Raw genomic sequence first — 26824 nt, forward strand, 5'->3', positions numbered from 1 at the left:
TTTTATTCAAATGTAAAAGTTATAAATTGTTTTTATAATTTTTACATTTGAATGAAAACACTTATATTAAAATTATTGTAGAAACAAATCGTTTAATTGAAAATTTAATCATTTTGGATAATAATTTTACATTTGAAAAAGTCCCATAGTCAAAAGAACTGTTTAAAGTTGTTTTAAGTTAACATTTGGTTGTTTATACAATGGGACTTTTTCAAATGCAAAAATTTTCAGTTTGTATTAAAATATAACAATACATTTTTAGATTTGAATTAAAATATGATTGTTGATGAAATGTGCACCCATACATATAGAACTATTATCTTAAAGTGTTATCTTGATGTAAACGCAAACAATTACTTTTAGCTCAATACAGTAGTATAATATTTAACTTTTAAATTCAAACATATAAGCTAACTATTATTTTTTTTAAAAAAAATCAAATCAATTTACTTTTATATAATTGAGTTTTTACATTTATAAAACTTTTTATTGTTGTTGAACATACTCTGTCATTATAGACTAATGTAATATACTGTACCCCAAAAAAAATAAATGTCATCACAAATGTTTAACTGGTGTTTAACTGGTTTACTAATAAAATCCTATCATTTAGTACAATATCATCGGCACATATGTCGACACCAATTGATGCCAACGACTAAAACAACAACAATAACAACAACATCCTTAACATTACTGTCATTAGTTAACTGTTTTAGCAAACTGTTTGACGTCATCACTAACAACAGTCACTACCGTTTCCGATGCGCCCATCAGTTGTCGACAATTGACCAGATTGTCGACAAATCCATGTCAAAGACAGTACAACTATTAGTCGATCAGTCCATTGGTACCGGTTGTGTTGTATCCAGTTATGACGGTTTTGTGGTTACCTGTGCTCATGTGGTTGAGGACCAGCGCGACGCTATAGTATTGTACGATCTGACTGGTTATGGACAGGGATGGCGATGGGCACGGGTTGTCTACCTGGAGCCGCATCATGATCTGGCACTACTGGAAATCAGTTACGATAGTACTATAGGGGATCAGCTCTGGAATAAACTAAATAATTTCGATATCTGTCGCGAAACTGTCAACTTTGGCGACAATATTGTCTGTTTAGGATATCCTATGGACGACCGACTGTCAATAGCTACCGGTTATATAGCTTGTCCTCAACGCGTACAACCAAACCATATGGGATATATTTATGTACCGATGGACTGTAGTGACCAAATTGAAAACCGAATCGGTTTAACCTACGGTTTTTCGGGCGGTCCAGTTATCAATGAAAACGGACAGTTGGTTGGCATACATCACAGTACTTTCAATTTGTTTAGACATCTGAGCACTTCATCGACTATAGTTCCTGGTTTTTACTACTAATTTAATACTAAATTAATACTATTAATAATAATATTTTTTTAATTATTACTTTTTTAAAAAAAACTATACCATAAATTCATTGTCTATTCCCGAATAGAGCTTATGATAAATGCTAACAATTTCAGTAGGAAACAGGTATTTGTAGAAAATTTAATAGAAATTATAATATTAATTATGTTTTTTTTATTATTTAATTTTTTTATTATATAAATTAATTTGTCTCTTATCAGAGAAAACTCATACATAACGGTAAACGAGATGTTAGTCGTAGACGTAGACGACATACATTTGATGGCCAACCGTTTGGACGCCAACTGGGACTTGAAATTTGTTGGTATAATTCAGCTAATATTAAATACTATAAAAAACATTGCCGTTTGGATGGACGCCGATTGCGATCAAGGAATGTCTACCTGAATGGAAACGGTATATTTGTTTATCAATTTTTCAACGATACTCAGGGAAAGTGAGTTTTTTAAAAAAAAAAACTAATTTTATAATATGTTTTTTATTTTAGTAATTTTTTTTTTATTAATTGCAAACTATTAACTGACTAAAAATTGTTTGTTTTAGTATATATTTACACGATTTTGACGTAATCATCAAAATCAATGGCAAACCAGTCGAGTCTATTGACGATCTAAGCCGAGCACTGGTAATGATTGCCAGTAGTAGTGATGGTGATAGCGATGGTGACACTATCCGGTTGACTATCATTAGGAATGGTAGGGATATAGAGATCAGTATAAGTGGCGAACAACTGATGAATGGTTTTAGTTTTATTTAATTTTATATAATATTTTTTTTATAAATTTATTTAATGTAGATGCTATCATTAATAATATAAAAATGTAATTTTATTTAGTGTTATTTTTTTTGATTGAGATTTATATTTAACTGTTTAGTGTTGTTATAATTTTTTTATTAAAATAAAATAGTGTATTAAAGTATCGTATGTATACTGTATAATCCCTATAAGTATTTAAGATTTTATATTTGAGATACTAATTACTGTATAAAAATTATTATTATATAATAACAAAACAACTTTGATGTTGTGTTAAATTTAAATGACAAATATATATGAAATACATTATATAATTTTTAGATAACATTATTAGCATTTGTGGCATTACTTACCTTAGAGGGCTTCGTTTTTTATATTGCTTTTAAATTATAATATAAAAGCATTAAACTTATTTTTATATTTGGGTTAGTTTGGGGGTGAGTGGGGTAGGGTGTGGGAGGTTAGGAAGTGGTAGTGGGGTGGGTGGAGTTAGATAGTAGTGTGTTTAAGTAGAGGTGGTTTGGAGTAATATTATGATTTATATATTTTTTAGTTTCTAATGTGAATAGTATTCACTGAATACAATCGAGTGATTTCGATTCATTTTGATTCAAAATTAAATTCAAATATAAAGCAAACCAGTTGAGAATGCTAGAAAGCATTTCCACACGAATTCCTAATCATAATTAAAAATTAAATTCAGTATGATAAAATAAAATCAACTAAAGTTATGTAGGGTATCAAACGATTTAGTATGACAAAATAAACAACTATAGTCATGTGGGGTATCAAATGATTCAGTATTACAAAATAAACTACTATTTTCCTAAAAAATAAACTTAAAAACGAAAAAAATAAAAAAATCAATATTCAAAAAAATTCAAAAAAAAATTCAAAAAAATTCAAAATTTTTTTAATTAATTTTTGGACACAATTTTCTTCAATTTCCTAAAAAATAAACTTAAATAAGAAAAAAAACAAAAAAAAATTCAAAAAAAAATTTGTAGCGGATAGTGGATTCGAACCTATGTCCTCGTGGGACAGACAGACCGACAGACCGACAGACCGACAGACCGACAGACCGACAGACCGACAGACCGACAGACCGACAGACCGACAGACCGACAGACCGACAGACCGACAGACGACAGACCGACAGACCGACACCGACCGACAGACCGACAGACCGACAGACCGACAGACCGACAGACCGACTTATAGAATGCATATACGTATTCCTTTCAGGAATTCGTGAAAACAATTTAGTGATTCACGAGTAATTTAGTCAACAAATAATTTTATTTTTTTAAAAAATTCAAATCAATTTATTGTTTAACTGAAAGATCTATAACTGTCTAAACATTTTGTTGTTGTAGTCGTTGATGAACATACTATACGATTATAGTCCAAAGTTTGGACCATACTTAACATAAATGTCTCGACAAATGTTTAACTGGTGTTTAACTGGTTTACTAATAAAATCCTATCATCATATGGTGCGATATGATCATCGGTGTCGATACCAATTGCTAACAACAACATCAACAACGATCACTTCATCATTACCATCACCACCATCACCACCACCACCACCACTACTACCAGTATTAGCTAATAGTTTTGGCAAACTGTTTGGCGCCATTACCACCACTACCACCACCGCCATCATCACCAGTCGTTTGCGATGCGCTCATCAGTTGACAATCGGCCAGATTTATAGAGAAGCACTGGATCAGACAGTGATTATACAACTGAATGGCTATACCGATATTCCAACGAACGGTACCGGTTGTGTTGTCTTCGTAGAGAACGGTCTGGTCCTTACCTGTAGTCATGTTGTAGATGATATGCGTCAGTCTACTCTATACTTTAATATGTTGAAAACTAATACAGCTGGCAGTCGTCTGGCTCGGGTAGTATATGTAGAGCCGTACCACGATCTGGCACTTGTGAAGATACAATACACCAGAACTACAACCGATATACTCAAAGAAGGGCTGATGGCCTACGATCTTCAAACTACACCAACCGTCGAGTTTGGCGACGATATTATCTGTTTTGGTTATCCCACGGATGTCAAACTGACAATGACCACCGGCTGTACAGCTTGTCCTCAGTGTATACAACACGGCTTCAGAGAATCAGATTATGTTCCGATGGCCAGTGGACACCATGAAAGCCGAAGCGGTGCAACCAGTGGTTTCTCTGGTGGTCCAGTAGTCAATTTAGACGGAGAATTGATTGGCATAACTCACAGTTACTTTGACTATATTAGAAAACGGTCCGCTTTACGTACTAGTATTTATGGTATTTATTTCAATACTACTACTACTACTACTACTACTACTACTACTACTACTACTACTACTACTACTACTACTACTACTACTACTACTACTACTACTACTACTACTACTACTACTACTACTACTACTACTACTACTACTACTACTACTACTACTAATACTACTCCTACTACTACTACTACTACTACTAATTTATTTTTATATCACAGCTCCAGATAACACAGGATTTATAAGAAATGCCTTAAAATACGAAAATGAAAAGGTATTTAACAGTAACAGTATTACCACCAAAAAAATATTAGTTATGTTTTCTGTTAAACTAGTATTTTAAAATATATATATATATATTTTTTAATCTGTTCGGAAAATGTATGGAAAATATGGCATATATTTAAATTTAGTTGTAATTTTTATTTTAATTGTCAGATTGATTACAAAAATAATCGTAAACTTTATTTGTGTCAAAGTAATACACTGGACAGTCCATTAGGTGGACATCAACCATCGAAACCAAAACAAACAAAAAAACAAAAAGGACCTAAAGTTCAGGTGACTGATGAAATCTGGAACCAACGGCGCCGTCGACGACTGCAAATAGAGGTTTGTTGGTACAGTCTATATCATCGCAACGATTTTATGATACGAACTTATATGACTGGCCATCCATTGCCGGCAGCCAATGTCTATCTAAGAGGATACGGTATATTTGTTTATCGATATTTCAACAAAAGAGAGGGAAAGTAAGTGTTTTTTTTATATATATATACAGTATTTTAAATATGAAATTTTATAAATGGTTTTTTTAAATTATAATTATTTATTTTTTATGGGGAGCATTAGTTTAATATTAAATTTTGTTTGTTTTGTTTTTCAGTGCCGACAGTCTAATGGATTTTGACGTAATCAGAGAAATCAATGGCAAATCTGTGGAGACTATTGACGACCTAAGCTTAGCACTGGTAGCCAACAATACTATCCGATTAGCTATTGTTAGGTCTGATCAACAATTGGATATCAATATTAGTAGCGAAGAATTGACGGGTAATTTTAATTATATTTAATTAATTAGCTATTTGTTTGGTTGTAATTTTTTGTTGTTGAACATTATATTATTATTCAACAAAAAAAGTTTTTATCTATTATTTATCAATTGATTTATATTTTAAAATAAATGTTGTTATATTTAAATAAAATAGTGTACCAATACTGTATATAAATTTTTATATAATCTATTAAATATTATTTAAGATTTTATAAATAGTTATTATATGATTAACAACTTTGATGTTTGTTTTTTTTATTGTTTTCAAATAAATTTTTTCAATTTAAATGACAAGTATATATGAAATACATTATATATTTTTTAGATAACATTATTAGCATTTGTTTTCAAATAAATTTTTTCAAAATTAAGATTAAATTAAATTCAAATATAAAGCAAAAAAACAAATTTAGTGATTCACGAGTCATTTAGTCAACAAATTATTATTATTTTTAAATTCAAATCAATTTACTTGAATTGTTTACCTGAAAGATATATAACTGTCTAAACATTTTGTTGTTGTAGTCGTTGATGAACATACTATACGATTATAGTCCAAACCATACTTAACATAAATGTCTCGACAAATGTTTAACTGGTGTTTAACTGGTTTACTAATAAAATCCTATCATCATATGGTGCGATATGATCATCGGTGTCGATACCAATTGACAGCAACACCAACAACAACCACTTCATCATTACCATCACCACCAGCACCACTACTGCCAGTATTAGCTAATAGTTTTGGCAAACTGTTTGGCGCCATCACCACCACCACCGCCATCATCACCAGTCGTTTGCGATGCGCTCATCAGTTGACAATCGGCGAGATTTATAGAGATTCATTAGCACAGACAGTGATTCTGGTAGGAAATGACTATTCCGATATTCCAATACACGGTACCGGTTGTGTTGTATTCGTAGCGGACGGCCTGGTCCTTACCTGTGCTCATGTAGTACAAGATTTGCGTCAGTCTACTCTATACTATAATAGGTTGCCAAATGTTTGGCCGGGAAGTCGTCTGGCTCGGGTACTATATGTAGAGCCACACCACGAACTGGCACTATTGAGGATACAATACTTAAGAACTACCAGCGATCAGCTCAAAGTAGATCTGGTGGCCTACGATCTCCAATTCACACCAGCCATCGATTTTGGCGACGATATTATCTGTTTAGGTTATCCCACGGATAACCAACTGACAGTGACCACCGGCTGTACAGCTTGTCCTCATTGTATACAATACGACAACAGAGAATCAAATTGTGTTCCGATGGCCAGTGGACACTATGAAAGCCGAAGCGGTGTAAGCCCTGGTTTCTCTGGTGGTCCAGTAGTCGATTTAGACGGAGAATTGATTGGAATAAATCATTGTGTATTTGAATATATTAGAATACGGGCCGCTTCTCGTACTAGTATTTATGGTATATATTTCAATACTACTACTACTACTACTACTACTACTACTACTACTACTACTACTACTACTACTACTACTACTACTACTACTACTACTACTACTACTACTACTACTACTAATTTATTTTTATATCATAGCGCCGGATAACACAGGATTTATAAAAAATGCCATAAAGTATGATAAGGAAAAGGTATTTAACAGTAACAGTATTACCACACAAAAAATATTAGTTATATTTTCTGTTTATTATGATTTTAAAATTAATTTTTTTAATCCGTCCGGAAAATGTACGGAAAATAAGCCATTAATTTATTTTTTTTGTTATTTTTATTTTTCTAATTGTCAGATTGATTACAAAAATAATCGTAAACTTTATATGAGTCAAAGTTATACACTGGACAGTCCATTTGGTGGACATCAACCATCACCACCACCACCGGCAAAAAAAACAACCAAAAAACAAAAAGGACCTAAAGTTCAGGTGACTGATGAAATCTGGAACCAACGGCGCCGTCGACGACTGCAAATAGAGGTTTGTTGGTTCAGTCCATTTCATAGTACCGATTATATGAGACACAGTTATATAACTGGCCATCCATTGCCGGCAGCCAATATCAATCTAAGAGAATACGGTATATTTGTTTATCGATATTTCAACAAAAGACAGGGAAAGTAAGTGTTTTATATATACTGTATATATAAATATACAGTAAACTAATATATATACTGTATATATATTAATATATATATAGAGTATTTTGAATATGAAATTTTATAAATGGTTTTTTAAAAAATTAATTATTTTACGTGGCATTAGTTTAATATTAAACATTTTGTTGTTGTTATTGTTGTTTTCCAGTGCCGCCACTCTAATGGATTTTGACCTAATCAGAGAAATCAATGGCAAAACTGTGGAGACTGTTGACGACCTAAGCCTAGCACTGGTAGCCAACAAGAATATCCGATTGACTATTGCTAGGTCTGGTCAACATTTGATTATCTATATTAGTAGCGAAGAATTGATGGGTAATTTTAATTATATTTAATTAAATAGTTTTTTGTTGTTGAACATTATATTATTATTCAAAAAAAAAATTGTTTATCAATTATTTATCAATTGATTTATATTTTAAAATAAATGTTGTTTTTATTTAAATAAAATAGTGTACCAATATTGTATATAAATTTTTATATAATCTCCATAATTATATAAGATTTTATAAATAGTTATAAAAAATTATTATTATATGATTAACAACTTTGATGTTTGTTTTTTTTTGTGTTAAATTTTATTACAAATAATAATAGTATTTAATATATTCATTATTATATTTTTATGATAATATTTGATTTTAACTAAATTAAAAAAAATACAATTATTAGAATTATTATTAAAAGTAAAATTAAAAATCACATTAGATATAAACAATTAGTGACTATTACGAGCCGATAGTCCATAAAAAACTAGTTTTTTTATTTAAATCAATTCACATTCAATGAAATATACTTGAATTGTTTAACTGAAAAATATATAACTATCTAAACATTTTGTTGTTGTTATTGTCGTTGTCGTTGATGAACATACTATACGATTATAGTCCAAACCATACTTAACATAAATGTCTCGACAAATGTTTAACTTGTGTTTAACTGGTTTACTAATAAAATCCTATCATCCTATGATGCCATATGATGATCGGTGTCGATACCAATTGCCAGCAACACCAACAACCACTTCATCAGTACCATCACCACCACCACCACTATTGCCAGTATTAGCTAATAGTTTTGGCAAACTGTTTGGCGCCATTACCACCACCACCACCACCACCATCGCCACCATCACCAGTCGTTTGCGATGCGCTCATCAGTTGACAATCGACGAGATTTATAGAGAATCATTGGCACAGACAGTCAATCTAGTAGTGAAAGGCTATTCCTGTAGTCCAATACGCGGTACCGGTTGTGTTGTCTTCGTAGAGAACGGTCTGGTCCTTACCTGTGCTCATGTCGTAGCAGATATGCGTCAGTCTAGTCTATACTATAATACGTTGCTAAATGTTTGGCCGGGTAGTCGTCGAGCTCGGGTACTATATGTTGAGCCGCACCACGATCTGGCACTTGTGAAGATACAATATACCAGAACTACCAACGATAAGCTCAAACAAGATCTGGTGGCCTACGATCTCCAATTCACACCAGCCATCGATTTTGGAGACGATATTATCTGTTTTGGTTATCCCACGGATAACCGCCTGACAGTGACCACCGGCTGTACAGCTTGTCCTCAGTGTATAGAATACAACAGAGAAGAAATTTATGTTCCGATGGCCAGTGGACACCATGAAAGCCGAAGCGGTGTAAGCTCTGGTTTCTCTGGCGGTCCAGTAGTCGATTTAGACGGAGAATTGATTGGCATTACTCACAGTCTATTACTCACAGAATCTATTAGAATACGATCCGCTTCTCGTACTAGTATTTATGGTATATATTTCAATACTACTACCACTACTACCACTACTACTACTACTACTACTACTACTACTAATAATAATAATAATTTATTTTTATATCACAGATCCAGATAACATAGGATTTATAAAAAATGCCATAAAGTATGATAAGGAAAAGGTATTTAACAGTAACAGTATTACCACACAAAAAATATTAGTTATATTTTCTGTTTATTATGATTTTAAAGTTAATTTTTTTTAATCCGTAAATCATAATGTATGGAAAATATGCCATTAATTTATTTTTTTGTTATTTTTATTTTTCTAATTGTCAGATTGATTACAAAAATAATCGTAAACTTTTTATGAGTCAAAGTTATACACTGGACAGTCCATTTGGTGGATATCAACCATCACCACCACCACCAGCAAAAAAAACAACCAAAAAACAAAAAGGACCTAAAGTTCAGGTGACTGATGAAATCTGGAACCAACGGCGCCGTCGACGACTGCAAATAGAGGTTTGTTGGTACAGTCCATCTCGTAGTACCGATTATATGAACTGCAGTTTAATGACTGGCCATCCATTGCCGGATGAAAATATCAATCTAAGAGAATACGGTATATTTGTTTATCGATATTTCAACAAAAGATATGGAAAGTAAGTGTTTTATATATATATATATATATATATATATATATATATATATATACAGTATTTTGAATATGAAATTTTATAAATGGTTTTTTTTAAAATCAATTTATTTTTTACGGGGCATTAGTTTAATATTAAAATTTTGTTGTTGTTTTCCAGTGACGACAGTCTATTGGATTTTGATATAATCAGAGAAATCAATGGCAAAATTGTGGAGACTATTGACGACCTAAGCCTAGCACTGGTAGCCAACAATACTATCCGATTGGCTATTGTTAGGTCTGATCAACAATTTGATATCAATATTAGTAGCGAAGAATTGACGGGTAATTTTAATTATATTTAATTAATTAGATTTTTGTTTGTTGAACATTATATTATTATTCAGAAAAAAAGTTTTTAGCTATTATTTATCAATTGATTTATATTTTAAAATAAATGTTGTTATTATTTGTTTTATTATTTAAATAAAATTGTGTATCAATAATGTATATAAATTTTTATATAATCTCCATAATTATATAAGATTTTATAAATAGTTATAAAATTTTTTTATTATATAATTAACAACTTTAATGTTTGTTTTTTTATTAATAAATTTTATTACATATGTATAATATTATTTAGTAAATTATATTCCTTATATGATACCATTTGATTTTAACTAAATTAAAAAAATTACAATTATTAGAGTAATTATTAAAAGTAAAATTATATACATTAGATATAAACAATTAGTGATTATTACGAGCCAATAGTCAATAAAAAAATGTGGTTTTTTTATTTAAATCAATTCACTTGAATTTTTTCTTATATATTGATATAAGTGTTTAAACTTTTTTATTGAACATATACTGTATATATAACTTACATAAATGTCTCGACAAACATACTACTGGTCTTTAACTGGTTTACTAATAAAATCCTATTATCCTATGTTGTCATATGATCATCGGTGTCGATACCAATTGCCAACAATAATAACAACAACAACAACAACAACAACCACTTTATCATTACTATCACAACCACTACTACTAGTATTAGCCGCTAACAGTCTTAGCAAACTGTTTGACGCCACTAACCGTCGTCTCCGATGCGCTCATCAGTTATCGACAATTGACCAGATTTTCAACGAATCACAATCAAAGATATTAAGATTGGATGTGATAGGCTCTTGTGGATATTTAGGTGGTACCGGTACTGTCATATTCAAGTCAGACGGTCTGGTGCTTACCTGTGCTCATATGGTGGAAGACATTCGTCAGGCTATTGCCTATTTTAATGATTTGCCAATTGTTTGGCAGGGAAGTCGTCGGGCTCGGGTACTATACGTCGAGCCATTTAACGATCTGGCATTATTGCAGATCATTTACGATGGTGCCTACGATCAGCTCAGGTATGTACTAAATCAGTTCGCTATCGGCCAGCAAACAGCCAATTTTGGCGACGATATTGTCTGTTTTGGTTATCCGACAGAACAACTGACAGTTACCGACGGCTATATAGCTTGTCCACAGTGTATACAATCCGACAACACGGGAACTACATGGGTTACGTTGGACAGTGGCCACAATGAACACCGAAGCGGTGCTTATTCCGGTTTCTCTGGCGGTCCGGTTCAAGATTTAGACGGACAACTGGTCGGCATATTTCACAGCTGTTGTGAAATTATTAGGCGACGGGCCACTCCATGTACTAAAATTCAAGGTAATAGTTCAATACTACTACTACTACTACTACTAAACAATTTTTTATAAATATAACAATTCACCCAACAATGTCTAACACACATAGAGTTTATGCAAAATGCCAGTACTTTCAATAGGGAACAGGTAGTTAACTGAAAATTTTATTATTGTATAATTTTAAGTTTATTTTTAAAATGTATTTGAAATATACCTAATATTTTTATGAATCTGTTGTTTGAAATATTTGTCTCAAAACAACAGAGACTAATCAAACATAATGGTAAACGTGATGTTTGTCAGCGAAATAGATTGGATGACCCAATTGGTGGACACCATCTCCATCACCACCACCAACAACAACAACAACACCAACTGCGCCGCCGACGGCTACAAATAGAGGTTTGTTGGTATAATTCAGCAAATAGTATCTATTATAGGATAGTTTGCGCTAGAGATGGTAGGCAATTGCGATCAAGGAATGTCTACCTGAATGGAAAGGGTATATTTGTTTATCAATTTTTCAACGATACTCAGGGAAAGTAAGTGTTTTGTTGTTGTTGTTGTTATCATTAGTTTAATATTAAATTTTTTTTATATAAAAGTGTTTCTCTAATAGAGTTTGACGCTATCATCAAAATCAATGGCAAACCTGTCGAGTCTATTGGCGACCTAAGCCGGGCACTGGCAATGAATACTACCGTACGGTTGACTATTGTTAGGTACGGTAAAGAAAAAGAGGTCGACGTTAATGGCGAACAATTGACGAATGATTTTAATTATATTTAATTTTTTTTTTTGATTTTATTTTTAGTTATAATTTTTTTTAACAGTAATTTTAGCTATTATTTTATCGATTAATTTGTTGTTTTGAATATTATAAATATAAGAGTAGTTGTATTAATTAATATAATTTAATAGTATATTTTAACAATTATTATTTTTATATATATATATTTAACAACTTATTGATTTAATTTAAATTTTATTATACAGAAGACAACATTAGTTAAAATAAAAATATTAATTATATTGTAGAAAATAATCATAATATAAAACAAACTTATATAATGCAAAAAAATATTCAACAAAAAAAACTAAAATAATTCAAATTATAATATAATTTATTAAAAAAACTAAACATTAGATAAATAAATATTTATTGTATGTTTTGATATTAATGTTAATTAATTCTATTAATTAAAATCTGAAATAAATTTTGATTTTATTGTATAAAAAATAGATAGATATTATATAATTTAATTGTATTTATAATTATAATTATGAAAATCTCGATAAGTATTCACACATATAATATGTAATTTTATAAACTCGAGATTATTAATAGTATAGAAAACATTAATTTAAAAAAAACACTAATTTTTAGAAAATTTTTATTAATTACTATAATTACTATTTAGTTAAACAAACTTTACAAATATGTCAGTCAGACATATCGCACGACTATTATGTTTATCTATTTTCAATTGCAGTGAATTGAAGTCATACCAACTGTTTAGTCATCATCATCGGTGTCGACATCATAACAACAACAACAACAGCCGTCTATCTATCATCCGATGTGCCCATCAGTTATCAATTGAAAAGATTGTCGACGAATATCAATCAAAAACAGTTAAAATATTTGTTGACAGTTATACCAACCGTGAGGGTCACGGAGTCGGCTGTGTGATTGACAGAAGCCGCGGACTAGTGGTCACCTGTGCTCATGTTGTCGAGGATATACATGAAGTGACTGTCGAATACAGACTGGCAGACCTAAAGTTAAGAGACGGCACCCGAACGGCACGGTTAGTGTATGTCGAACCGCAAAACGAGTTGGCGCTCATACAGATCCAGTACCAACCCTACGATAGATTACTGGCACTGAACGGACTAACCGATTATGGCTATAGTGCCGAGCGAACCAATTTTGGTGAAGAAATACTGTGTTTAGGTTATCCAGTGTCATGGGCATCAATAGTACCGATGACCGGCTGTATAATGTGTCCCAGAAGTTTGCAATCACAAAAATTATATGATAAATATCGGGAACCGGATACTGTCCACTGTGAACACATTAGCGGTTTGGTGGCCGGCTTTTCGGGCGGTCCGGTCATTGACGAAACTGGTCAGTTGGTCGGTGTTGTTCACTTGAAAACTGATTACTTTAAAAACTTTAGCATTACATCCACACAATTGTCGGGTATGTTATAGTTTTTTATATAACTGATAAAAAAAATTACTGTTTAAATCTAATACAGTGTTGAGAACTTGTATTGAGATTGACATTAAAATTAGTTATTTATTAAAAAATTAAATTTAATGTTAATTTATTTATATATATATTATATTTAGATTTTGTCACCAATGCTCAGGTGTTTCGTGAAAAACAGGTACCAAAACAGTTAGTCGATAATCATCCACAAAAAAACATATATATAAATAAATAAAAAATTTCTATAAACTTATTTATAATTAGTTGGATACCAGAAAAAGATGGGAATGGGTAAGGGATAAACAGATACATAAGCTGGTCACTGGTAATACTAGCCGTACCGGTCGTGTCAGTGGTGGTGGCGGTGGCGGCGGACAACTGGGCGTCGAAATCTGTTGGTATAATAAGCGACTGATTGATATGTATAGGACTTTATGGAAAACTGATAGTCGATTTGTTAATGTTTATCAACAATACAATCGAAACGGTATATTTGTCTATCAATTGTTCAACAAAACAAAGGGAAAGTTAGTTTTTTTGTTGATAATAATTTACATATAATATATATACAGTATTTTTAATATGAAATTTTCAAATGGTTTAAATTAATTATTCAATTTTTATGGGCATTATTTAAATGATGATTTAATAATTTTTTTGTTTAATGTTGTTTGTTTCCCTTCCTCCCTCCCCCCAGTGCCAGTCTACTGGATTTTGACGTAATCATCAAAATCAATGGCAAACCTGTTGAGTCTATTGACGACCTAAGCCGGGCACTGGTATCAATGGATACTGATATCCCGTTGACTATTATTAGGCGCTTTCAAGAAAAAGACATCACTATAAGTGGCGAACAATTGATTAATGATTTTAATTATATTTAGTTAATTTTTTTTAATAGTTATAATTTTATGACCATTAGATTATTATTTTTAAATTTTTTTAACTATTATTATTTGTCGATTGATTATTATAAGTATTATAAGTGTTGTTGTTATTATTATTATTACTTGTATTAAATAAAAATAGTGTACACAATCAATAAATATATATTATAGTTATTATTTTATTTTTGTAGACACGAGTTTATTAGTAGTATAAAAATTTATAATTTTTAGTAATTATAAAGTAATTTTTCAAATATTAAAATTTAATAAATATAATTTGTTGAATATATACTATAAGTATTACAAATATGTCGGTTAGACATATCGTACGGCAATTATCTTTATCTCTAATAAATTTTAATGAATTAAAGTCATACCAACTGTATAGTCATCATCATCGGTGTCGACACCATAACAACAACAACAACAGCCGTCTATCTATCATCCGATGTGCCCATCAGTTATCAATTGAAAAGATTGTCGACGAATATCAATCAAAAACAGTTAAAATATTTGTTGACAGTTATACCAACCGTGAGGGTCATGGAGTCGGCTGTGTGGTCGACAGAAGCCGCGGTCTAGTGGTCACCTGTGCTCACGTTGTCGACGATATACGTGAAGTGACTGTTGAATACAGACTGGCAGACCTAAAGTTAAGGGACGGCACCCGACCGGCACGGGTAGTGTATGTCGAACCGCAAAACGAGTTGGCGCTCATACAGATCCAGTACCAACCCTATGATAGGCTACTGGCGCTGAACGGACTAACCGATTATGGCTATAGTGCCGAACTAACAAATTTTGGTGAAGAAATACTGTGTTTAGGTTGTCCCATGTCGTGGGCGTCGATAGTACCGATGACCGGCTGTATAATGTGTCCCAGAAGTTTACAATCACAAAAATTATATGATAAATATCGGGAACCGGACAGTGTCCACTGTGAACATATTAGCGGTTTGGTGGCCGGCTTTTCCGGCGGTCCGGTCATTGACGAAACTGGTCAGTTGGTCGGTGTTGTTCACTTGAAAACTGATTACTTTAAAAACTTTAGCATTACATCCACACAATTGTCGGGTATGTTATAATGTTTTTTTTATGTAAATAATGTTCAAAATTGGTATTTATATTAAACTTTGTATTTTTATTTAATTTCAATATTATTTTTTGCTAATTTACTAATAGATTTTGTTGCCAATGCTCAGGTGTTTTGTGACAAACAGGTATCAGTTAATCAGCCAATCATTTAATAATACAGTATACTGTATGTGTATATATATATATAACTAATTAAAATATTTTATTTAAAAAAAAATAAAACTTTTAGTTGAATATCAAAAAAAGATGGCAATGGATAAGAGATAAACAGATGCATACACTGGTCAGTGGTAATGAGTATAACCATCCCGGCCGTGTCGGTGGCGGCAGCGGACAACTGGGCATCGAAATCAGTTGGTATAATAAGTCGCTGATGGATATGTATAAAAATTTATGGCAAAATGAGGGCCGATTTGTCTATATTTATCAACATTACAATGGAAATGGTTTAATAGTTTGGACAGTAGTTCACAGAACTAAAGAAAAGTAAGCAAAAAGTTTTTTATTTAAAAAAAAATTACATAATTATTGAATTAAATATTTTTTATGATTATTATTTAATTATGATTTTTTTGTTTTTCTTTTTGGTTTGTTTTCTCGTTTGACTTTTTTTATATATATAAAAAAATAGTTTTACTCTCAAAGAGTTTGATATAATTGTCAAAATCAATGGCAATACTATTTTATCAATTGATGACATCAATAGAGCACTGGTAGCCAATACTTCTAACAATACGGTTGTGTTGACAGTCTTCAGAAATGGTTTTAATATTGATTGTCCCGTAACTAAAACTCATCAATTGTTTGATGCAATTAATATTATTTAAATCATTTAACTAAATATATAATAATAATATATATGTTATTAGTATATAAAACAGAAAATTAAATTAATTAAATTTTTAAAAGAGATTTTTTTTTTATATAGATTTCATTATTTTTTGTTGATATTTTTTATTTAATAAATATAATAAATAGTAGTTAAATATAAAATCTATAAAATTAAAAATTAATTAATTAATCTAATGTATAGATACCGATAATAATAATCAGTACACATACACATAGGGGTCATTTCTCCTCGTTTTTAAGCTACAATTTTTCGAATTTGTTCAAAATTTTGGCCTTACCCCCCCCCTACCCCCTTTACTTAACCTGATTTTAGTATAATTTTTTTTTAAAAAAAAATATAAATTAACTTTAGATAACATTAGTTTTTTATTAAAAATATATTTTAAATGTTAAATTATTATTGTTGTTTATTATATAACTTAATTTAATATAATTGAATTTTTTTTTATAAAATTTCTAATTTTGTTTTTTTTTAAATTTATTGTATTTTTATTTTATTTTAATAAAAATGAGCTACATAGATATATATATATATATATAATGTCTTTTGTATTTTTTATGTACATTTGGTAATCCTATTTGTGATGTCACACTATTATCGGTAACTACACTATTACTTATTACACGAATTTCGGTCATAAATCTATTATTTGTTTTAAAAAAAAAAAAAATTATTATTAGTTTAAAAATATCACCGTTTATTTGGAGTGTGATGTGATATGCAAAGAAAAGTAATAAAAATTGAATTTAGTTATTTTTTTTAAAAACAACATTTGCAATAAAATCACGTTTTAGTTTTATTTATTTTTTTTTTTTAATTTAAAATCTAAAGTCTACTACATCATTATGGTATTATATTTATAGTTTTTTTTTAAATTAGTAATTATTATTATTAGAAATTAATTTAGTATTTGCAAATTAATAAAAAATGAATATTTAAACTAAACSATTATATGTTTTGTTTTTTTATATAATGTCTTAAATTYAATATATACAGTATATATATAATATTATAGACAAATAAAGTAATTATTATTAAAATTAATAGATTAATAAYYAAWAATTAATAATTATCTAGAAAAATTAAATTGAAAAATTATAAACTTATAATTTAATTAGTACACATTATATATTTAATTTATAATTTTAATAAATTTGTAGGMATAAAATWAWAATTAATTTATTATTAATTTATATTATAWAATATKATTTKATATAATTWCAATATATTTAAAACACATGCAATTATTATATTAATTATATTATATTAACTTTTTTTTCACAGAAAATAATTCATTCAAAACATATTCTTATTAATAAACATTTATAAAAATATCTATACATTTGTAATCTAATTTACAATCATATATATATATATATATATATATAATAAAACATATATATATATATGTGTGTGTGTGTGTACTTAGCTCTACAAATTTATTACAGTTTAATAATTATAAWATAACAAATTAAAATWKYAATTTAATTACTATTTAAACAGCCATCYATTCAATGTGCTAAATGTTTATTATTTTATTTATTTATTGATATTTTTTTGTTAAAAAATAATATAATATACTAAAAATATTATATTAGTTGCCAATAAAAAACATTATTATTATTAGTATTATYAATAAAATTTTGCTTAAACTAAAAGTTAAATATTATTTATTATTTTTTTTKAAAACTAATTAATTGAAAAAATTATTATTATTAATCAGAAAATATGTCGCAACAAAAAATCAAAGATATTGATGATAATGATAGTGAAAGTGTGACAAACAATAATAATAATAATAATAATCAAGAAATTGTTTGGTCAATGATTATAATCATATYAATTATCCTAATATCTGGACTGTACGGCCTGTCWATGCTATTGTATGCCAAATATCAGACCATTTTGTGGGGCTATTGTTACGGTTTGTTTGCCACGTTTGGCATACTGTGCGGTGCCCATCGACTCTGGTCGCACCGWAGCTAYCGGGCACACCCGACGCTACGYTGGCTTCTGATGTTTGGCGAGACAGCCGCCGCCCTACACGACATACACGACTGGTGTCTGATTCATCGTTTGCAYCACAAGTTTACCGATACTGATGGCGATCCGCATAACTCGAAACGTGGTTTTTTCTACGCCCATATGGGCTGGTTTCTGSTTACAGAGCACCGGCWGGTCAAGAAAAAGATTGAAACCATCGACATGACTGACCTGCTCAACGATCCARTAGTACAGTTTCAAACTAAATACTATACACCGTTAACAYTAATAATTTGGGGAATYATACCAACTATTATACCCATGTTTTTCTGGTCAGAGTCGCTGATGAATGCTTTTTGCATAAATATGGCCCGACATATAGTAACATTTAATCAGATAGTGCTTATCAACTCGTGGGCTCATACCTACGGYTCAAAAGTATATATACAAATATTTATTATTATTATTTTTGTAATCCAGTTGTTATATTTTATGATTAAATTAAAATTTAAWAATTAATTAATTTATTTGTTATTTTTAATAGCCTTACGACAAGAATATAGAGCCGCGTGAAAATCGWTCAGTCAATTACCTGACCTATGGTGAGGGCTATCATAACTATCACCATACCTTTCCATATGGTAATACAGTAGTATATATATATATATATATATACWGTATATACAGTTGTTTATAAAAATTACATTATATTTTAATTCAATCAATTATTGTCTAGACTACTCGGCCAGTGAATTGGGCTGGAAATCTAATTTCAATTTGAATACCGGTTTCATTGATCTGTGCGCCTATTTAGGACTGGCCTAYGATCTGAAACAGGCRTCCAATRATGCCATTGCTAATCGTAAACAAAGAACCGGTGATGAACTGATTGGAGGAAATGAYAAACTAATTATACAAAAGTATGATTATAGCAATCTATACGACAATTTTGTTGGCATAATTGTTGCTACCTGGCCACTGTGGTCAACATTTATAATWAGATCTATTGTTATGTGAAAATTATTAAATAGTTTAAAATTTATAGTTTCAATAACAGATATTTGTTATATATATATATATAWATAATCTGTAGAATTAATTATAATTTTTTAGGATAAAAYAATTATAATTTTTTAGGATAAAATAATTATATAAAATCTATAAATTATATATTTAAAAAAAATTATTAAACCAAGATTAAACTATTAGTTTTAATTWAATTGAATTTWATTTAATTAATAATATTWAAATTTATTATTATTATTATTATTATTATTACTATTCATTATWTATTTATTAACAACAAAACAATATYAAACAATATTAAAAGATCCSARCATTTGTTCCGTACTGACCGGTATTGTAAAATCCAAACCATTCCTGATTACTGTTACCTTGACTTTGCCATTACYGGCTACCAGTGCTCGGCTCAAGTCGTCCAATGTGTTGACATTTTGGCCATTAATTTTGACAATTATATCAAAATCTTGCAGAAATCGACTGAAAACAACAAACAAAAAATCAATAAATTAATTAAAATGATTAATTAAATCTATATTTAAGGAAAAATCAATTATTATTTTTTTTTWATCATTACATTCCTCCGTGCCAKATAATAATTGCCCAAATCAATATACCGTTCCCCCWATAGTACTGARCCGGTTTTGTAAATGWTTGGCCAGTTGTTTGACTATTGTCTACATAGATCYTAACATGTGATCGGCTATACCAACAAATTTCGATACCCAGATGCCGGTCGGCCAACGTATGACTCTCACTGAGATCCTCTTTCTCATTGTCTCTTATAATTGACTTAAATTTATATATAATATTTTGTTTTGATTGTTAATAATAATTATAATAATAATCATTTTTTAAACAAATTTTATTACATACCTGTTTCCTAAAAAACATAATACCATTATAGATGAACTCTAGATTACATAAAAATACATATAAATTTTTAATTTAAAAAACAAAACAAATTTAATTTAATTTGACAAATAATAATAATAATGGCTATAAAATTCATAGAAATACCTGTCAATTCAGTAGATGGTGTGTCACAATTTATGATACAGTCATAGGTACGGTGATGTATGCCAGCCAACTGTCCCAATTCGTCGACAACCGGACCGCCGGAAAAACCTCTGACCACACCGCTAATGTGTTCGCTGTGGACACTATAATCTGATCGATAACTATAGACGTTTTGCAAYTGTATAGCCCGGGGACATGTTATAGATAAGTTGATCGGTACTAATGTTGATCTCAGATGAGTATAACCCAAACAAACACATTGTTCGCCGAAATCAATAATATCGTCGTTAACCTTAAATTCGGTAAGTGTTTGGGCCAACTGGTCGTTCGGGTCGTAGCGTATCTGAATGAAYGATAGTTCGCGATGCGGCTCTACATAGACTACTGGCGCCCGTTTCATACCTAAGCTACCGTTTGCCAGTGTATAGATGACAGTGGCTTCCCGTATGTCGTCGACCGCATGGGCACAGCTGACTACATAGCCTTTGCTAGCGTTGATTATACAACCGGTTCCCATACTTGAACAGTCGTTATGGTCGACGATAAATATTTTTACTGTTTTTGTTAGACTACCGCTAAGAATCTGACCAATTGTTAACTGATGAGCACATCGTAGTAGACCAGTAGAGGACAGTAGTCTTAAGTAACGGTGGTTGCCATTGATGTTGTTGTTTTTGATACTATGATTTTTTGGCAAACGGTGTCCAAACCATTGATATCGCAATAGTTGATAGGATTTCCAAACAAAACAATTGATTAGCGATTGTCGTGTWATATATTGTAATAACATATTGTGTAATCAAAAAATAAAAATTAAAAAAATAACTAATAAATGTTTATAACTTAATCGTTAAATTTGATTTTTAATTTTAAGCAAACAAACAAACTAATCAATCAATTAATTATTTTTTTTAATTAAAATTTAAATCACAAGTAATTAATCTCGTTATTCAATATATACTTTCAAATTGTTTTTTATTATCTGTTAGCATAATATAGAAATAATAATTTATAGTACAGTATAATAAAAGTCCYTCAAATCTAAATAAATTTAATTTATATTAATWATTACTATATATTGAATAAATGATTTAACAAAATTTTGATAAGTAAAATAAAAATGTTAGTTCAATGCTTACCGGTAATTATTTGACATTTAAATAAGTTGTAATTGTATTAAATATGTAATAAATTAATTAAATTTGTAAATATAACATTGTTTTTACTGTAATATACTGTACTAATATTACATAATTATTACATAAATTTATGATATTTTTGTAAAAAATAATAATATTCATTTATCATTAAACAATATTAACTAAATTAAAATTAAATTTCAATATAAATATATTAATTTTGATTAATCAATTATTTAAGYTTATTTATGTAAAATTAATGAATATATAAAACTAATATTATAATATATTTCCGAAATAAAATTTTATAAATTAATAAATAAAATGTTTATATTTAAAATACAATATTCTTATAATTTTTTTAATATATAAATTGATTACAAATTATATGTTAGACATTAACAGAAATAATTAAAGAAAAATAAATTAATAATAATAACAACAATAAAAGCAATGAAAAAGTATTGGTTAACTAATGAATGGTTGGACGCATTGTTGGACTGTTTTTTGGTGGTCAGATCAGTGGTGGTGACGGCAGTATCGGCAGCTCCGGTATTATTACTACCACCACTACCAGTCGTTTTGGTCACTAATGAAACATTCGACTGGTTGTCATCAGCTGCCGATGTTTTTGTATCCGATCCGACATTTCTGGCCACAATCTCGCGAGTATCACACCGAAGAAACTTAAGTGTCGGCAACCAATCGCACGATGACTGTTGCCAACGATCGTTATTATCGGCAACAATCATAGGTATTACACAATAGAACGGGCCGTTGAATATCAACAGTTCGTGGCCCTTGTTTTCGGGACCAAATCGGGTGAATGCGGCCTCAAATTTAATTGTCTCACTGATGCCATGTTTGAGCAACTCTTTGTCGACACTGCTGGTCATCGGTCTGTCAAACTGATAGCCCAATTCAAAACTAAACCCAAATATCGATTGGTCACGAAAGACAAACTTTGTTCGTCTGTCCAGTGGATCGAAATACGAGGCAACAGTTTCKCTGGCCATYTGATTGCCGATGGTTTCATTGGTTGCCGATCCTATTGCCGATCGGTTATTTTTGTGCGGCATGTATACCAGATTACCCCATACTATTTCATAGGGTCTAAGATTACGGTAGGTCAGAAAATGASTGCTATTGAAATAGATACCGGTGCCCATAAACTCGGTAACCGAATCGTGAACCTGTACGGTAACTGCCGACTCGATTAAACCGATTAAATCCGARCCGAATAGTATCGACTGGTCATAAGGACCGTACAGTTTGTCCGGATTCAAGAGCCATACCTTTTCGGCTCGAAATATGGCTATCGATCCGTTCAATAGTTGAGTAATTGTCTCAATCACACCGTCTTTGCAGATATCGTTGTCTTCATTGTTGTCGCCGTCGTTGCTGTTGTCGCCGTCGTTTAATTTTGATGACCGAATTTCTGGTATCGGTTCCAGAAAACTTTGGTTAGCATTGATAGTGGTGTCATTTAAGACAACAGGTTTGTCATTATCATTGTCAGTACCATTGATACCCGAAATCAATGGCACAGTTGTTAGTAATAATAGGGTTAAAAGCAAATAACACATTAATGGCTTAATTCAAATTTTTTTTTGTCAAATAAATATTTATTTTAAAACAAATTTATCCATAAATGTAATAATAATATTAATAATATTAATTAAAGACAAAATATTAACAATAATTTTAATTTATTATATTAAGTGATAATAATAATCTCACGTTTTCTTAATTGAATAACATTTTTTTGAATAAATTTAATATTTGCCGTTAAATTTTGTCAAATATAGATTTACTAACAATTTGTTCACTTTAATAGTCAGWTATTTTTGTTTTGTTTATTGAATTAATATTAGTTAGTAATTGAATTATGAAATACTATTACTATTTGTTGATTWTTATCAATTTGTTGATAATAAGTRTCCCATCGAGTCTTATAAATGAATTAACAAATYTATATAAGTAAAATAAAAATGTTTGTTCAATACTARCCGGTAATTATTTAACATTTTAATAAGTTGTAATTGTATTAAATATCTAACAAATTAAATAAATTTGTAAATATAATATTGTTTTTTACTGTAATACTAATACTAATATACATAAATTTTCTGAAATTTTTGTAAAAAATAATAATATTCATCTATCATTAAACAATATTACTAAATTTAAAATTAATTTTCAATATAAAATATAGTAATTTTGATTAATCAATTATTTATGTTTATTGGCTGTTGTATAGTATAGCTGCCACTTGTTGTTCACGCGATTAATATTTAATACAATTTTAAAGTTAAATATACAAATATCGCGTTAATTACAATAGATTTTATTAAATATAAATATATTATTATGAAATAATATTTTACATTGCAAATTAATATATATATACCTGTATATACTGTAATTAAAATTACATTAAAGGGTTGTATAATTGTTTTATACAATCAATAAAAAAAATAAAATTATCTAAATTGTTGTGAAGTACGTGTCGGCGCCAAAGATATTCGGCTAAATGTAGATAAAGGTTATCTTGTGGTATACCCCCTCTTAAAAGATTGCGTTTCATAGCTCTCCATTGAGATTCAATGGTCTGTGTGTTTGCACCGGTATGTGAATTGACAAACTCTTTCGAATGATTCACAGTAAAATGGACAAAACCTAAAAATTAAAAAATTAATTAACTTAATAATATGTTTTATCTATCATTTATACCATTGTCTGTTAGTCTATAATATAGCCCAACAGTCAGACACAATAGTTGTCCCAATTTTTACATGCTTACGTATCAAAGGTAAAAGAGTGTCGGCATCTCTTTTATTTAGGGGACATATTTCTAAACGAAATCTACCTCCACGTCGACAATTAGCTCCTATTTGAATCTCAACTAAACCTAAAATCCACGTCCCATCAACTAGTCGACCTCTATTGTACTTTCTTTTACCAACTTTTGTTTCGTCAATTTCTACGACAACTCCTGAATTAAAAGTTATCAAAATATTATCATTATAATTAGGTTTAGGTTGCGGTCGGAACTCCAGGTTAGGTAACAGAGCAAACACTAATACACTATCAGTTTGGTATTACCATTATAATTAGGTTTAGGTTGCGGTCGGAACTCCAGGTTAGGTAACAGAGCAAACACTAATACACTATGAGTTTGGTATTACCATTATAATTAGGTTTAGGTTGCGGTCGGAACTCCAGGTTAGGTAACAGAGCAAACACTAATACACTATCAGTTTGGTATTTCCATTATAATTAGGTTTAGGTTGCGGTCGGAACTCCAGGTTAGGTAACAGAGCAAACACTAATACACTATCAGTTTGGTATTACCATTATAATTAGGTTTAGGTTGCGGTCGGAACTCCAGGTTAGGTAACAGAGCAAACACTAATACACTATCAGTTTGGTATTACCATTATAATTAGGTTTAGGTAACGTGCATAATTAAATATGTATCATATACTACCTTCTCCTCCTAAGAGATCAACTGATTGATATTTTTCGACCCAATCAAATACCACTTCTCGACAAAAGTTAAGCCAATCACTTATAGTGTTATGAGATGTTGTTTTAGTTAAATCACTTGTTTCTCGTTTAATGTCCTCATATTTTGTTGTGCCGACCGAAAACAGGTACGTCAAGATTATTATGTTTTCAATGCTAAACTTTGATCCAGAAAACCACGTATTATTCAAAGCACTTAGTCTATAATCATGAGGTTGTCCATGCTTTTGGTGGCACCGGTACGATAATTGTTTGACAATTATCTTCTACGAAAATAATTTTTTAATGTATTTTTTTGCAAATTAATTATTTACCATTTCGTTGTCACAAATGGGACACTTTTTAGTTGCTAATAATAAACCCATTGTTATACACCAGTTAATCATTGTCTCCTGTGAGACAAGTATTAGTCTAAATAATGTCTTTAGATTAATCATTTTGTTCACTAAATTTAAGTCATAGCTTTCAAAAGAAACATAACTTTCAAGAAAAACTTAACAAAGAAAATATTCTCTAATTTACAATAAAATTAATAGTAATTCACGAGACATTCATATATTTATCTTTAAAATTGTATTAAATATTAATCGCGTGAACAACAAGTGGCAGCTATACTATACAATACCCTGTTTATTTTTAAAAAAATTAATATTATAATATATTTCCGAAATAAAATTATATAAATTAATAAATACAATATTGATATTTAAAATACAATATTCTTATAATTTTTTTTCAACAAAAATTATAAATTCATTACAAATTATATGTTAGACATTAACAGAAATAATTAATGAAAAATAAATTATTAATAATAATAACAACAATAAAAGCAATGAAAAAGTATTGGTTAACTAATGAATGGTTAGACAACGCATTGTTGGACTGTTTTTTGGTGGTCAGATCAGTGATGGTGACGGCWGTAMCGGCAGCTCCGGTACCACCACTACCAGTCGTTTTGGTCACTAATGAATCATTTGACGGATTGTCATCAGATGCCAATGTTTTTGTATCCGATCCCATAATTCTGGGCACAATCTCGCGAGTATCGCACCGAAGAAACTTAAGTGTCGGCAACCAATCGCACGATGACTGTCGCCAAAGATCGTCGGAAACAGTCATAGGTATTACACAATAGGACGGGCCGTTGAATATCAACAGTTCGTGGCCCTTGTTTTCGGGACCAAATCGGGTGAATGCGGCCTCAAATTTAATTGTCTCACTGATGCCATATTTGAGCAACTCTTCGGCGACGCTGCTGGCCATCGGTCTGTCAAACTGATAGCCCAATTCAAAACTAAACCCAARTATCGATTGGTCACGAAAGACAAACTTTGTTC

General features: G+C 30.1%; 8 protein-coding genes and 1 pseudogene across 8 annotated transcripts; 8 read left to right on the top strand and 1 right to left on the bottom strand.

Moving 5' to 3' along the window:
• Positions 1–522: 522 nt before the first annotated feature.
• Positions 523–2173, top strand: LOC128954708 (serine protease HTRA1-like). Its single transcript, XM_054300306.1, has 4 exons — positions 523–1372; positions 1484–1521; positions 1617–1852; positions 1960–2173. The coding sequence occupies exons 1-4, from the start codon at positions 553–555 to the stop codon at positions 2171–2173; spliced, it is 1308 nt and encodes a 435-aa protein (XP_054156281.1). The 5' UTR covers positions 523–552.
• Positions 2174–3479: 1306 nt separating this feature from the next.
• Positions 3480–5540, top strand: LOC128954709 (uncharacterized). Its single transcript, XM_054300307.1, has 4 exons — positions 3480–4480; positions 4689–4741; positions 4906–5219; positions 5354–5540. The coding sequence occupies exons 1-4, from the start codon at positions 3607–3609 to the stop codon at positions 5538–5540; spliced, it is 1428 nt and encodes a 475-aa protein (XP_054156282.1). The 5' UTR covers positions 3480–3606.
• A 462-nt stretch (positions 5541–6002) lies between these two features.
• On the top strand, positions 6003–7991 carry LOC128954710 (uncharacterized). Its single transcript, XM_054300308.1, has 4 exons — positions 6003–6949; positions 7083–7135; positions 7292–7617; positions 7805–7991. The coding sequence occupies exons 1-4, from the start codon at positions 6097–6099 to the stop codon at positions 7989–7991; spliced, it is 1419 nt and encodes a 472-aa protein (XP_054156283.1). The 5' UTR covers positions 6003–6096.
• Positions 7992–8455: 464 nt separating this feature from the next.
• On the top strand, positions 8456–10399 carry LOC128954712 (serine protease HTRA1-like). The gene is made up of 4 exons (XM_054300309.1): positions 8456–9429; positions 9524–9576; positions 9734–10059; positions 10213–10399. The coding sequence occupies exons 1-4, from the start codon at positions 8565–8567 to the stop codon at positions 10397–10399; spliced, it is 1431 nt and encodes a 476-aa protein (XP_054156284.1). The 5' UTR covers positions 8456–8564.
• A 529-nt stretch (positions 10400–10928) lies between these two features.
• LOC128954713 (uncharacterized) lies at positions 10929–12530 on the top strand. The gene is made up of 4 exons (XM_054300310.1): positions 10929–11763; positions 11851–11888; positions 12006–12283; positions 12347–12530. Exons 1-4 carry the CDS (start codon positions 10929–10931, stop codon positions 12528–12530), a joined length of 1335 nt encoding a protein of 444 aa, XP_054156285.1.
• Positions 12531–13138: 608 nt separating this feature from the next.
• LOC128954714 (serine protease HTRA1-like) lies at positions 13139–14843 on the top strand. Its single transcript, XM_054300311.1, has 4 exons — positions 13139–13947; positions 14100–14137; positions 14224–14486; positions 14657–14843. Exons 1-4 carry the CDS (start codon positions 13182–13184, stop codon positions 14841–14843), a joined length of 1254 nt encoding a protein of 417 aa, XP_054156286.1. The 5' UTR covers positions 13139–13181.
• A 311-nt stretch (positions 14844–15154) lies between these two features.
• On the top strand, positions 15155–16768 carry LOC128954715 (serine protease HTRA1B-like). Its single transcript, XM_054300313.1, has 4 exons — positions 15155–15920; positions 16029–16066; positions 16171–16427; positions 16573–16768. The coding sequence occupies exons 1-4, from the start codon at positions 15155–15157 to the stop codon at positions 16766–16768; spliced, it is 1257 nt and encodes a 418-aa protein (XP_054156288.1).
• A 1754-nt stretch (positions 16769–18522) lies between these two features.
• On the top strand, positions 18523–19794 carry LOC128954716 (stearoyl-CoA desaturase 5-like). Its single transcript, XM_054300314.1, has 3 exons — positions 18523–19215; positions 19322–19418; positions 19514–19794. Exons 1-3 carry the CDS (start codon positions 18523–18525, stop codon positions 19792–19794), a joined length of 1071 nt encoding a protein of 356 aa, XP_054156289.1.
• Positions 19795–19974: 180 nt separating this feature from the next.
• On the bottom strand, positions 19975–21607 carry LOC128954717 (uncharacterized; annotated as a pseudogene).
• Between the last annotated feature and the right edge of the window lie 5217 nt (positions 21608–26824).

This window comes from Oppia nitens, unplaced genomic scaffold (assembly GCF_028296485.1).
Source record: "Oppia nitens isolate AA-2021 unplaced genomic scaffold, nextdenovo-longstitch-racon4-pilon3 scaffold29_pilon_pilon_pilon, whole genome shotgun sequence".
Taxonomy (NCBI): domain Eukaryota; kingdom Metazoa; phylum Arthropoda; class Arachnida; order Sarcoptiformes; family Oppiidae; genus Oppia; species Oppia nitens.

Bases quoted from the DNA above. Each gene is read 5' to 3' on its own strand.
- LOC128954714 (XM_054300311.1), top strand. From the start codon at position 13,182: ATGTCAGTCAGACATATCGCACGACTATTATGTTTATCTATTTTCAAT. The intron at 13,948-14,099 runs GTATGTTATAGT...TATTATATTTAG, and splicing joins TACATCCACACAATTGTCGG to ATTTTGTCACCAATGCTCAG. The intron at 14,138-14,223 runs GTACCAAAACAG...ATTTATAATTAG, and splicing joins AGGTGTTTCGTGAAAAACAG to TTGGATACCAGAAAAAGATG.
- LOC128954709 (XM_054300307.1), top strand. From the start codon at position 3,607: ATGTCTCGACAAATGTTTAACTGGTGTTTAACTGGTTTACTAATAAAA. The intron at 4,481-4,688 runs GTATTTATTTCA...TTTATATCACAG, and splicing joins TTTACGTACTAGTATTTATG to CTCCAGATAACACAGGATTT. The intron at 5,220-5,353 runs GTAAGTGTTTTT...TTTGTTTTTCAG, and splicing joins TTCAACAAAAGAGAGGGAAA to TGCCGACAGTCTAATGGATT.
- LOC128954713 (XM_054300310.1), top strand. From the start codon at position 10,929: ATGTCTCGACAAACATACTACTGGTCTTTAACTGGTTTACTAATAAAA. The intron at 11,764-11,850 runs GTAATAGTTCAA...TAACACACATAG, and splicing joins TCCATGTACTAAAATTCAAG to AGTTTATGCAAAATGCCAGT. The intron at 12,284-12,346 runs GTAAGTGTTTTG...TTTATATAAAAG, and splicing joins TTCAACGATACTCAGGGAAA to TGTTTCTCTAATAGAGTTTG.
- LOC128954715 (XM_054300313.1), top strand. From the start codon at position 15,155: ATGTCGGTTAGACATATCGTACGGCAATTATCTTTATCTCTAATAAAT. The intron at 15,921-16,028 runs GTATGTTATAAT...ATTTACTAATAG, and splicing joins TACATCCACACAATTGTCGG to ATTTTGTTGCCAATGCTCAG. The intron at 16,067-16,170 runs GTATCAGTTAAT...TAAAACTTTTAG, and splicing joins AGGTGTTTTGTGACAAACAG to TTGAATATCAAAAAAAGATG.
- LOC128954712 (XM_054300309.1), top strand. From the start codon at position 8,565: ATGTCTCGACAAATGTTTAACTTGTGTTTAACTGGTTTACTAATAAAA. The intron at 9,430-9,523 runs GTATATATTTCA...TTTATATCACAG, and splicing joins TTCTCGTACTAGTATTTATG to ATCCAGATAACATAGGATTT. The intron at 10,060-10,212 runs GTAAGTGTTTTA...GTTGTTTTCCAG, and splicing joins TTCAACAAAAGATATGGAAA to TGACGACAGTCTATTGGATT.
- LOC128954708 (XM_054300306.1), top strand. From the start codon at position 553: ATGTCATCACAAATGTTTAACTGGTGTTTAACTGGTTTACTAATAAAA. The intron at 1,522-1,616 runs GTATTTGTAGAA...GTCTCTTATCAG, and splicing joins ACAATTTCAGTAGGAAACAG to AGAAAACTCATACATAACGG. The intron at 1,853-1,959 runs GTGAGTTTTTTA...TGTTTGTTTTAG, and splicing joins TTCAACGATACTCAGGGAAA to TATATATTTACACGATTTTG.
- LOC128954710 (XM_054300308.1), top strand. From the start codon at position 6,097: ATGTCTCGACAAATGTTTAACTGGTGTTTAACTGGTTTACTAATAAAA. The intron at 7,136-7,291 runs GTATTTAACAGT...TCTAATTGTCAG, and splicing joins TAAAGTATGATAAGGAAAAG to ATTGATTACAAAAATAATCG. The intron at 7,618-7,804 runs GTAAGTGTTTTA...GTTGTTTTCCAG, and splicing joins TTCAACAAAAGACAGGGAAA to TGCCGCCACTCTAATGGATT.